The sequence below is a fragment of the Chenopodium album genome, chromosome 10, assembly GCF_948465745.1.
Source record: "Chenopodium album chromosome 10, dcCheAlbu1.1, whole genome shotgun sequence".
Lineage (NCBI taxonomy): Eukaryota > Viridiplantae > Streptophyta > Magnoliopsida > Caryophyllales > Amaranthaceae > Chenopodium > Chenopodium album.
This window is the reverse complement of record NC_137843.1, coordinates 14,831,663-14,844,837: the sequence shown is the minus strand read 5'-3', so window position 1 is coordinate 14,844,837 and position 13,175 is coordinate 14,831,663. Positions and strand designations below refer to the sequence as shown.

Below are 13,175 nucleotides of genomic sequence, written 5' to 3'. Positions count from 1 at the left end.
CCGCATAAGCTGTAAGTGAAAATAGTTGAACTGAGCTGAGCTAAACTGAACTGAACTGAACTGTTTATGAGAGAAGGAAATTAAAAATTGAACTGAATTGATTGAAGCTAAACTGAAATGAAATTAAGCTGAAGAGAATAGACCTTTAGTGTACTCCTTAGTCCTTACTCCGCAAACCAAAACTGTTGCATGTGTTTAGCAAAAGTCTTTAGTAATTAACTCATTTATTTTGAACAAAAGGGGCTTGCCCCTCTCCTTCACCCAAAAAAAAAAAAAAACAAAAAAATAAAAATAAAAAAATTGAACAAAGAGTGAGAAAAAAAGATGTTTTTTCAAAGGACATACTAAAAAGAAAAGTGCGCTTAACAATAGTAGAGTACCAATTCTTCCTTCAAAGTTCAAACCACCACCGGCGATCCTCTTCCGCCGGAACCACCACTCTATCAACGACCTCCGGCATTACTCGCTCTTTGCGGAGGAAATAGTAGCAGGTGAACCCACTTCTCCATTTTCAAGAATTTCTCACTTATTTAGCTTCTTACAATTCCGCACACTTTTTTTTTTTCCCACAATTTATACAATTGTAAATACTATAATTGTGTATAAAATAGTAAAATTATTACTCCTAAGTCATACGCGATTAAATTTGTTGGTCTATAGTTTCATGCAATATCTGATTGTAAACCTAACTTAATTCTTGTACAATTGAAGAACAGTTCACTTGAAAAAGCGTTAAAAAATGGACCTTGTCGCAAATGCTTTCTCAGTATTAGCGCTTGATGATGGCGAGGATCCTTCTAAATTGCTTTCGGCTAGCGTTTCCGAAGCAGGTAGCTTTTCTTGTTCTTGAAAGCACTTTTTTTTTTAAAAATAATTTCATAGGGTTTAACTGTAAGACAAAGGGTTTAATATTTATTTGTTTGTGATTTGTTTTATGATATACTTGGTTTAAGTATAGAATGGTGAACCATGATAAGCAAAGATTATGGCTTGTGTGATACGATTTGCTAAAATCGGTCTAAACCCAGACCAATTTAGGTCTGGATCGGTTTATGCACACCCCCATTTGTTTCCATGTAATTGATTTTACTGAATTTGTGCTTCAAGGTTGTGATTCTTGTCAATTATCATTAGAGTTAGTTGGTAGTGGGATTTGTTGTTTTTACTAGAACATTTACGGTATCAACTTCCATTTCTGTTTGAGACTTCTGAGATCATGATACTTGGTGAAAGAGCTTAAAGGGTCTATATACAATAATGTATTAGATAATGTCTCCTAGGTTGATTAACTTTGTCTTGGCTAACCAATTATCCTGCATCTTGAACACAAGGTTATATGAGGGTTATAACTAGCGTTCGATTCCTGTAAAGGATTGGTGGTGGTGATAATGGCCTTTCATTGATGTAGAGTGTAAAGCTTCCCAATTTATGAAGTTTTATCGTAGGTGGTGAAAGAAAATTATTCCTCCCTTCCCCCTTAGATTTTCTTGAAGTTATATGCATGGCTCTAATAAAGTGAACCAGTATAGCTCCTGAAGTACTAAGCTGGTGCTTCATGGACTCCCAGATACTATATATATAAATGAGCTATGGCTTATTCGAGGGATCATTCTGTCTACTCATCTTGTGTTTGATTGGCTGTATGGCTGAAACTTGAGATCTACTGAAATCTCCCTAGACATGAAGCCATCTCTGTAGCCTGACTTTCTATGGCCTTTTCATTCTAGCTGATTCATTCTAAATTTTTTGTTTCCCTCCTTTTCCGTGTATGTGTTGTCTCTTCCTCGTTGTCTCCTGTGTGATATCTTGATCTTTTACTCTCCTTTTGCTTGATCTTTCTCAATTTCTACACTTATCTTTCCTCCCTGCCTGTCTTGTATAATTTCTAAATAGTAGAGCTAATGAATGAATATTGTTCTTCTTGTCTATATAGGCTGAATATCTATTAGGGTGATTTATCTTGTTAAATAAGATCGCTTAGATCAATGCCAATTGCTGTCTCGCTTCTAGTACGTCATTAATATTGTTGCAAAATAAGCAAAAAAGGGTAAACTGTTTTTGATTAAACGTATATTTTTTTTATGGATTTATATTATCTTAACTCATCTAAGATTCTTATAATTTTCCCTGAACTTATTTTTTTTCTTACTTGCCAGGGAAAAAGTTATTTTGTTTGAAATTGTCTTATATGCGACTTAGTGTTTCTGTTGTAAGAACCACAAAAGTGATATGCTATACGTATTGAATAATATGCATTTTGTTGCTGATGAAATGTATTATGATGCAGGGGAGAGTGGTAAAAAAAGTAAAAGTAAAAGCAAAAGCTCAGATGACAAGCTGGTGGTGGACAATGGAAATAACAAAGAACATGACTTAGGTGCAGTATCAGATTACAGATTACCCCTTGTCTGGATTGATTTAGAAATGACTGGTAAGCTTCCATGACGCTTCTAATTGTAATAGTGAGGACAGTACAACTCCTTTTCTTATAAGTTTTCTTTGCAGTTTTCTTGGTTTCTCTCTGCCTTTGTATATCCAAGTTGCTTTCCATATGGATGCTGCACAAAGAACGCATTGATTTAGGACTCATAATATATCTCAACTTTAATTCCTGTCCCCTATTCATTTCTTTCAGACTGCATGCAGCCATATTCTTTCAAAAAAAAAAAAAAAAAAAAAAAAAAATCGTAGGTGTTTGCTAAAAGCTTAAATCGACTAACAGCCTTTGCATAGATATAGTTAAAAAAAGGACTTAGAGCTGAAAGAATAATGCTGGGTTGCAAAATCATTATTTAAAAATATATATATAGGCTCAAGTTTAATGCCACAGTAAATTGTAGCCTGTTTCCTGGACAGGAAGCGTTTGCCAATTCCAAAACTTCTAACCTTTTAGGTGCTGTTTCTTTGTTTCTACTTTCTGTCTCCTTTATCATGATCCATTCGATCTATGCAAAATGAGATGATAATGTTGATTTTAACATTCCTCTCTTAAAAAAAAGGAAATAAAAAGCTTATTTTATTGTAAAGCAATACTGAAAAAGCTGTTATCCAGTATTATCTAGACAATGTAGTCAAGTACAAGACTATTCAATCCCTAGTCCAAACACGGAAGAAGTTTTCTATTAGCACATACCTTTAGTTTTTACAGTGGTATTTTGGAAGGTGAGAAATTGTTGTGTCCTTGTAGACATTGTGAAAATCTTTTGTAGAAAATGAGTTTTCTCTCTTTGTAGATAACTTTCAGTATCTCATATAGGCTTCTCATATTTATTAGCAAACTCAGTACTAGAATGATGACCAATGGGATATTACCAATTGATATTTTAAATAGAATTAAGAATCAGCGCATGATATGGATGTCATGATATCCCAGACTTGGGTAAATAGATTTATGCAGGCTTATCCTTGACAGATAGGAAGACTATTTTTTAAGGGATTATGAAAATTACTTTTTAAAGAAAGGAAGTATTGACCCGTGAAAAGAAAAGTGCTTTTACAAAATACTGAACTATCAATTGTTTCTTAACACCTGGATATATTATTGTTTGAGGGAGTAGAGACTAGAAACATTATTGAAACTATCATAATTTATGGGGAAGAGACTAGAAACATTATTTAAACTCTTGCAATAAGAGGAGAATGGGATGGAGAGAAAGTGCCTTTCATCTATTGCCTTAAGCTCTAAAGTGAAGAACAAATATGGCTCTTTGGAGTGCATCTAGGCGCATAGGGCCTATGTGTTTCACAAGCACATAGGAGGGCATTTTGGCCTTTTTATTATTTTTTTCTCTCCCTTAATGGTACATTTAATGTACCATTATGCATGTAGTGGTACTTTTTGCCATCAAATTTTGCACCACTGCTTTTTCTCATGTTCCCATTATTTACAAAAATGCCATCCTATTTGTTTCATTGGCACATAGGCCCTTCGTCAATACTTCTCAGGCTCTCTGCATCAGTATCTCCTTTTACATTTACTATTTGCAATAGCAACTCCAAGGTCCTAAAGAAAGCAAAGGTCTTTCTCTAAGCTAGTATTTGAAAAACCGTGCTGCGTTAGGGGTCATGCACCTTTTGTGGTGCAGGCGAAGTGATATTGATGAAGCGCACAAAGGAGTGCCTAGGCACATTGAGGTGCTCCCCCTTGAGGCACACATCAATTTTTTCACAATTTTTTTTTATTGTATATTATATGTGTGGATGTGCCTCACTTCAACAAGGCACATGGAACTCTGAAACGCCTTGGTGCACTTTTATCTTTTTTATACATTGCTTTGGACAATGTACTCTACAGGGATCTGTACTAATGACAATTTATAGACTTCAATTTAATAAGTCTCCATATCCTCAATGTCTATGTTTATTTTTTTTTGGAGTTGTAAGGCGGAGAATCATCTACCTTTGCATTGTCAAGTGTAAGCGAAGTTTGTCATCTTAGAGTGGCCTGGGGGCCTCCTCATAATGTTGGAGAAATATGGTAATCAGGATAAGGTGGAGCATGTGGAAAGCTTGAAAGACATGACTCAATTTTATAGACACCACTCACCTAAAAATTAAGCATCAGTTGAATTTCAATTAAGTAACACTCCCCAATAACAAGAGGTCACGACTTTATTGTCTTTGCTTCTATGCAGGTTTAAATGTTGAAGTGGATCGAATATTAGAGATAGCTTGTATCATAACAGATGGCAACTTGTCTAAATCTGTGGAGGTAAGACTTTTTTAGGGTTGTCTTTTCTCTCATATTTTTTGTGTTAAATAGCATCTTTTGCATAATCAGAACTGCTTTTCTCCACTTTCTGGGTATCTCTCTCTCTTTCTCTCTCCCCCTCGCTTTTTTTTGGGAGGGGGTGGGAGGTGGGGGTGGTGGTTTGGTATATTTGTGTACTTGGTTCCTGCTTAACTGTGCGGTTTTTATTATTTTTATTAAAGTATTTTTTTTTTTTTTTTTTTTTGAGTTGAGGTATTGTTGTATGCATTATGGTTGTCCCTCTTCTTCTTTCCTTCTCTGCTTCTGAATTGGGATAAATTTGTGACTGGGTGTTTAAAACAACTCAGCCTCTGTTGTAGTTCGATCCCTTGTATGGTGAAAGGTATTATATTGAATCAACAACTCTGTTGCTGTTGTCTGTCTGTGGTTTGTAGGGCTGTTTCTTTGTTGCGTCAGAATATGGCTGTGTTGATGATACATACTCTACTTTTTCTATAGTATTTTATTGTGAAGTGCACCTTTTATGGGTTCTAGGCTTCTAGTTCTAGCTGTACCATGGAGCCTTTATGTGGTGAAACTGTAACATTATTGTATACTCCCTCTTGTCTTTTTTCTTAAAGCTTCCTACTTTCCGTTTAGATATGTTCTTTTTTGATCTTCCTACTTTTGCTTTATTCCTTTTATGGAGAAGAAAATTTTCATTTTTATCCCTCCTTATTCCACCACATGGTCCACATTATACATGTATAACCATTGTCTCTACTTAAATTTCTCTTTCCTACATAAATAGTCAAAAAAGAGACCCACTTTCCACTTTCTCGTTTTCATCGTATATTAAGTAGGAAGATAATAAAAAATAAAATTAAAAAGATCGGAGGTAGTACCATAGGTTGCAAAATATTTGAATTTTTTGCGTGGAATATTTTTTCTGTATGCATCTTGGACCCTTGGTTCTTATAGTTTTGTACTTTTGTGCTTGGCTACAATGAACAGGAGATTGACTATGATTTTTGACTGATTTAGTATTGCCTTTAAAAATCTAACATTTTATACATTGTACTCTTATTATCTTATATACCATGCTGTATGCATTGATCGTTGTGGTTTTTTTTTTCCTTATTCTTTTTCTTCATTAAGTCTTTCTTTTGGCTTCAGTTTGTCGATGCTTTAGCTTGTCAGGGGCTTTTGCTTTGATCCTTGGTGGAAAGTTAGAGCTCTCCTGGGCTTATATATTGCTAATGTCTAGTTTGCCTTTTTTAATATTTTTTATATTTAGTAGGAGTGGAGGAAATATTAGAAGAGCCTGTGTTTATCATACTGGCCTCAATTAGCTGTTTTGACCAAATTTCTAGAATTTGTGATTTACTTAAAAGTTCAACTGATGTTGCCACATGCCACCTGCCTTTATTATTCTTTGAATGTTGCTAATAATATCTTATCCTGTATTTTGGACCGCGATTATGTGCTTAATGGATTTTTTGATATGTGCTTACTAAATTAGATTCCACCCGCCCCTAAATGAAAGACTACATATCTATTACGAAGTATTCAAGATAATAGGCTGCTGTCATAACTTATTTATTTGAACTTTAATCTGCTCATATTACTGGATTGCCCTTAATAATATCTGTAAGCTTTTAATCAGAACTTCCTAGGAATTGCTACTTTTTGGTATAGACAGATGTAAAGTTTCACATGTAGAAGAATATGTATGATTCTTTGGTATTTAAATGGGCGTAATGTTTAATGGAAATGTTTAGTATGCAGCACAATATGTTAAATATAGATGTACTCTTCTCAATGTTCTTGATTCTATATGCACTTATGCAGGGACCGGAATTTGTTATCCATCAATCACAGGAATGTTTGGACAAGATGAATGAATGGTGTCAAGATCACCATGCAGCTAGTGGTACGATAGGCTTCATCCTTTTGCTGTATCCTATTTGTCATCTTGTAATGCATGAAATGTTATTGCAATTCGTTATGTGTCAATTATATCTCAAATTGTTTGTCCATTTTTGGTATTGTATTTTCCATGCGCTTGGATTTGCTGGGCTTATTGACTGACACAAAATTGAATTCAGGGTTGACAAAGAAGGTTCTTGAGAGTACAGTCACTGAAAATGAAGCCGAGCAACAGGTTTGATTAAAAGTGGATTGTCTAAAGCATGTTTCATTCTGTCTTCTTTCCTGCAATTTCTTCGGATATTTTAGACTGTGTCAAGTACATTATGATTACAGTCACTTTCGGAACTGGGAAGCATTGTGACTTGACTGACGGTTTATTTGATATAATTTTTTTTCTTTTGGAAATGTAAACTGTCCCTTTACATAGAGCTTTTTGGATAAACTCTCCCAACTCCGTTGCCTCCCTTCTCCTGAAATTCCCCCACCCATATGTAGGGTTGGAACAATGCATAGCCATCAAAATGTGGTTTGGTCTTTTTATAAAAGGGAGAGAGAGGGGGGGGGGGGGGGAGGAGTGGATTTCACGTGAGTATGTGGTTTTTTTTATTTTTTATTTTGGACTATGCATAACAAAGTTCTTCAATTTTGTTGTGGAATTTGTATATCAAAGTCTTGTGACTATTTGAGGTATGTACTCAGGAGTAGCAGAGTTTATCTGAGAAGAGAATACATAAAATTTCACAATATTTAAAATGAAAAAACTGGTCTTCTTTTTCGGGTGTTAGAAATTAATACGAGAATTTTATTTTGCAAGGACTTTGTCTATGACTTTAAACCAAGATACGAAGTAATCGTTGAAAGTTTGGGTGTATAGAATAGGAATGGCTATTTCATAATACTTCTACCTAGGAAAGTAGTATTGAAATATGGGCTTTTTTTCGACAAGTATATTTCATGTGAGTAGCTTTTTCATGCTCTTGGTATCAGTCTTGTAAAACTTAACTGACATTGCACGTTAGATCGCATGAAGGCTTACAGATTCATGAGATCATCCCATGACCAGAAATATACCTAAGAATAAAAAAATTGAATGTGTTAAAAACACTTTTGTGAGTTTTACGAAGTAAACAGTGCAAGTTTGAACTACATCTGATTGTTCACAATATGTATTATGTATTTCCTTATTGAAGCTTATAGTTGGATTTTTTTACAAATTGTGCAGGTTATAGAATTTGTCAAGAAACATGTTGGTTCATATACACCCCTTCTTGCAGGAAACTCAGTTTACACAGATTTTATATTTCTCAAGGTATTCTGATATGGTTTTACTGTAAACACTTGTACAGTTGTACCTTGCTCTGTTTATATTAGGAATTGTTATAAATTATGTTATTTTCACCATCCCTTTTTTCATCAACTATATATTAGCAATGATGTAAGCATGCTTCTTTTATTTTCCTTAATTGTCTTTCCCATTATTGTTGTCAATATGCAATGGTAATTTTTACATTTAGTTGGGAATTATAGAGTATGTCCTTGTGTATCCACTGATTGTCTGATCAAAATTTAGTTAGTTACACAACACAAGGTTAATTTTTTTTATGGATTTGACACAAATTTCCCATCCGACAAGGAATGAAATTACATTAAGGGGAGAATAATTTGAGCCTAGTATTGAGTTGAATCTATCAATATGACTGAGGTCACTACCAACCTTGATGTTGAGAGCGAATGTAGCAAATTTAGTGGCTCTTGAACCAGGATAATAATGATATAAAAGTCAACAGGATACCAGGTCAACCCTTGCGTAATATCTTTTAAAAAAAGCTAGGAAATTTTTACGTAGTATAAGAATTTTGATAGTGAGTAGTGCCTAGATATTAGACCTAGCATACTGCATTCATTTTAGATGATTGTTATCTGTTTCCCATATTTATATCATTGTGTTTCTGGTACTCTGAGGAGAATCATCAGAAATCATACTTCTTTTTATGCTCAAAGTTTTCAGTTCATGTAGGTTTGGAGATGTATGTGTCTGTGTGTGTGTATTTTTTTTTTTAATTCCTGTATCTTGGGTTGATGGGGGTAAACTTTGGTTACTGGTCTGCAGGATTTTAGACGAGCATTTTACTGTTTTTGCATCCATTAGAGTCTATATATTACTTCTAAATAACATTTGTAGCACACATTTTTCTTTCAAATTCCTTGACTTTTTTTATTACGAACATCTTCCATACTAACCTGATTCTCTTTGCAGAAATATATGCCAGACTTGGCAAGTATGTTCTCTCATGTCCTTGTAGACGTTAGCAGCGTGAAGGCCTTATGCGTTCGGTGGTATCCTAAAGGTAAATATTCCTTTGCATTTTCAATTAAATTGCTCATCTTTTGCAGTAAACTAATCTTTGTACATGGTGGTTTGGGATCCCCTAATAACAATCTAACATGTTCTTGTAATTTCGTTTTATCTGGGTGCTGGTATCAAATTGCCTGGCAGTCATTTTCCTTTATAGGGAAAAGATAAATTTATAAACCCAAAATTGTAACCATTTTAAAAAGAGAAGTAGCCTCAGTTTCCTATTATACCATTTGTATGGGTTGTATATGTAGTTTGAGTACACAATACATATACCTTCTGGGATTATGATAGGCTTGAGTATTAAATTGTCTCTAAAATTTCTTTTTCTACCTTCACAAAACCAATTCTGATCTTTTTACGAGAAAGAAGCTTTTACTTTGGATAGCAAGATAGAAGGGAAATGAAGGGGAGGAAAGAAGAGGAAGGGAGGGTGTAGGTGAAGCTTCAATTTTCCTCTAAAGCTCTCCAATTTTGACAGGATAGTGTTTATGAAAGAGGGAGGTAATTTTGTAATTACCTTGATCCACTTAACAAATCCTTCTAAACATCATTGTATGTAGCTCTAGATTCTAGGCCACTTTACTAAATAACTCTGTATTGCAGAATACAATAAGGATAATCATTTAGGCATTCAAAGCTCGATGACTTAACTTGCGATTTGCTGGAGAGGGAGAGATGTAGCTTAATCTACCCAAATCAAATCAGTTTTTTTTTTTTTTTTTTTGAAAGGAAATCAAATCAGTTGACACAATAAAAACAGAGGAGGGAAATAGGCGTGGGAGCTAACTGTAGTTTCACATCCCCTTTATTGATGAGCAGTGCCTCTACCCGAACCATACAGACATAACAAAAACAGAAGAGGTAAAGAGGTGCGGGGGCTAGTTGTAGTGTCACAGCCCCATCATTGATAAGCGGTGCCACTGGCAGTAGATTCACTGTTGGCCTTAATTACTGAGCAGTCTTATGTTTTTATTGTGTCAAATCATGATTTGACCCTCAATATACAGGATCCAGGGTATTTAAAATTATGTTGTGGACAACAACTCAGGTTAATCTTTACAATTTGGTCAAAAATTTTGTAATACAATTTGTTCTTACGGTATCTTTGCTTGTCCAGCTCACAGAAAGGCGCCTTCAAAGGAGCAGAAACACAGGGCTTTGGATGATATCAGAGAGAGCATACTTGAACTCAAATACTACAAAGATGCCATATTTAAATCTAGGAAATGAGCTGCTGTTATCTGAACCATGTTTATGTAAGTATAAGCATATAGACAATTTGGTGGAGTGCTGTTTCTCTTCGAAACCAGCTTTTTGACAGACATGAGTAGACACATATTTGAAGATGACTATGATCCCATCAGTTGAATCGTACGGTTATCTGTGAGATGATTGCTGCATAATGCTTGAAGATGGCTATGAGGACTGAAGAGTTGAGCCTTCTCATTTTTTTTTTCTCTCATCTGTTCAGGAGGACCAGACAGTATTGAACCGTTGTGATGGATATGATTGTATGCTGTGTAATTTAAAGACAGATTTTTAAATCAATAACAGAAAAACTTGTTCCTGCAAGATATGAGTTTTTATGCTTCGTTTATTTTCCTTTGTTTCTCTTTGAAAGATTTTGATTTTGACACTATGCATATGCTCTATAAGAAGTATTTTTTATTATAGATTATACATTTATACTTGAGAAAAAAAAAAAAAACCGTAGCCATTTAGGATTTAGTTAGATTGGTCTTAATACTTGTATTATTTATTTATTTGCATTATTTTTGCTTATGTGTGATTTTAAAGTATCAATTTTTATTTTTTTATTTATTTTTGGAAACAATAAAGTATCAATTATTAAATTATGCACCAACGAGCACAAATAAAGAATTCTGTCAACTAAAATGAAAATGAGAAAGCAAATTCATGATCATGTTTTTATTTCTCCAAGTTTTTCATAACAAGGTATTTAATTAAACAATTCACCAATGCTTATTTAGAAAATTAATTGCACTCATTCTCTCTAAAAAGGTTTTTATTCCATTGAGTTTTACCTTGCAATGTTTTATTGTGGCAAGTTGGCAACTAATATGTTCTTTTTACGTAGTACTTTTTTTTTTTAGAAAATTTTACATAGTACTTTAATTTTTGGGGAATTGAAATTAAATTTTGTTTGACTTAAATTACGTTTTTGATGACTTAAATTTTTGATTCTCTAGTATATTTGATCTTTAGAGATACTAATTTATTGATTAAAAATTATTTTCACAGAACACGGTATTATTTAAATAAAGTGAAGAGAATATAGCCTAATACAAGTATTACACACAATGAGATGAAATTATGGCACAATTATTTAATGCATGCAAGTTTTTCTACATCTAGTACGAGGAAGCCCCGGTTACTCAAAATGATAAACGAAATTCGTTTATCAAATGGCAATCTCGTAAATACATTGCCTTGAAATCCGTAAAAAATTGAAAAATAATGCCCATGTGCTCAGATGTCAGCTGTAGCTAATGTTTTGCCTTGGACGTGGAGTTAACGGCTTGTGGAACGGAGAATTGAGTAACTTTGTCAGAAGAGAGAAGAGAGAGAATAATGGAAAAAGAGCTCGAAATTGAACAATGAAGGAGAAAGCAAACAAAATTTAGCTTCAACAATGGAGGAAGGTCGGAAGACAGTGGTGAATTCAATTGCCCACAAAGATCAGTGAGAATGGACAACCAATTTTATCACCATATTTTCCTCCATATATATATATACCCTCCATTAAAATTACTTAGGAGCTACCATTTCTACAACCATATTTACGGCGGCTTCGCCGCGAATTAAAAGAAAACCCTAAGATAAAAGGGAGAAAGAAAGGGAATGGTGAACTCTTAAGGGTAGAATTTTCTGTCCTCTTTCATCTTCCATTGAAGCTGCTCATGAGGGCTTGAAATTTTTTTAGTTTTGGGGAAGAAGATGAAGATGCAGAACATGGAGGGTTTCAAGTTTTTATTTTTGGTGAAGGAGATGAAGATGCAGATGCTAGTGAAGAAGATGAATTATGCTCAGCAAATGTAAAATATGACTAACGATAAGGTTAACGTCGTCAGCTAAATTTGTCTAACCAAAAGTATAAAATGGCAAAATTGTCCCTACTAATCATGAGTAAATAGTAAATATACCCTTTGATAAACATCACATATTTCTCATATTGATAAACTTGAATTAGCTCATCTAGTACACATCTAGAAGTTATATACAAGTATAAAAGTAACATCTTCATATATTCTTAGATATCGATCTCTCTTTGCTCACAAAAAAATATAGAGTAACATAAACTAATTAATTTAATTCAATAAATATAATTACTCCATAAATACATAGTTTAGTTAATTAAAGTATTGAACGTTACATCGAGTTAAGAATCTCACAGGGGACTAAACTTTCATGAAATGTAAAAAGAGGGGACTGCAGTTTGGGAAGTTAAAAGCAGGGGACTATGCCTATAACTCCGGCCAAGGTGACCTTCCACCACCGGTTACCATATATCACTAACAAGCTTTTAATTGCATTGGGAAACAGAAAAAGATTTCTAAACAAAAGTAGCCGTTATCCAAGTATTTAAAGGAAGATTTTCTAGCAACAGAAACATAATATTGAGAACAATAAACACTGAGTACTATTTTTTTTTTTTTTTTACATACTACTTAAATCCAAAATCCAGCTTTGTCAAACCAGTAAAGGATCCTTAGTTTGTCTCTGAATTTGATCCTGCAGAAAAGGTTGAGTAGCAGTAAGTGAATTCTTTTTTCCATACATGTACTGAGTTATGTGACTATTAATTATGTGAATTTTGGTGTTAATTGATTCCAGAATAATGTCAAGTAGAAGTGCAAGTCCAAGGAGGTGTAATTGTGGGCTACTAGTGTCACGCACAAGGGCATGGACTAAAGACAATCCTGGAAGAAGGTTTCTTGCCTGTCCAGACTATGATGCAGACACTGATAGAAGGGGATGCAAATTTTTTAAGTGGGTTGATACAGAACCTCCCACAACTTGGCAGACTGATGTAATTTTAAGAATGATGAAACTACTACTTTTATAGGAGAAAAGGGGTGCCTTCCACTTCCAACAGAAGCTTCAAGAATCCCTTCGTTTCCCGTCTTTCTCCTATGGCTGTAATTCATCACGCAACTCGAAGTCTGCAATTAT

The 13,175-nt window shown here is 34.2% G+C and overlaps 1 protein-coding gene across 2 annotated transcripts; it reads left to right on the top strand.

Annotated features, from left to right (window-relative positions):
• The first annotated feature begins 331 nt into the window (after positions 1-331).
• Positions 332-10,548, top strand: LOC145563656 (oligoribonuclease-like). 2 transcript variants are annotated; one of them, XM_081624091.1, is made up of 9 exons: positions 332-491; positions 712-830; positions 2,288-2,431; positions 4,635-4,711; positions 6,542-6,623; positions 6,799-6,854; positions 7,845-7,931; positions 8,880-8,970; positions 10,099-10,548. In XM_081624091.1, exons 2-9 carry the CDS (start codon positions 740-742, stop codon positions 10,209-10,211), a joined length of 741 nt encoding a protein of 246 aa, XP_081480217.1. In that variant the 5' UTR covers positions 332-491; positions 712-739; the 3' UTR covers positions 10,212-10,548. The 2 variants fall into 2 exon arrangements, with proteins under 2 accessions (XP_081480217.1, XP_081480215.1); XM_081624089.1 differs by having other exon boundaries at positions 334-491; positions 717-830.
• Positions 10,549-13,175: the final 2,627 nt, after the last annotated feature.

Bases quoted from the DNA above. Each gene is read 5' to 3' on its own strand.
- LOC145563656 (XM_081624091.1), top strand. From the start codon at position 740: ATGGACCTTGTCGCAAATGCTTTCTCAGTATTAGCGCTTGATGATGGC. The intron at 4,712-6,541 runs GTAAGACTTTTT...GCACTTATGCAG, and splicing joins ACTTGTCTAAATCTGTGGAG to GGACCGGAATTTGTTATCCA. The intron at 6,855-7,844 runs GTTTGATTAAAA...CAAATTGTGCAG, and splicing joins AAAATGAAGCCGAGCAACAG to GTTATAGAATTTGTCAAGAA.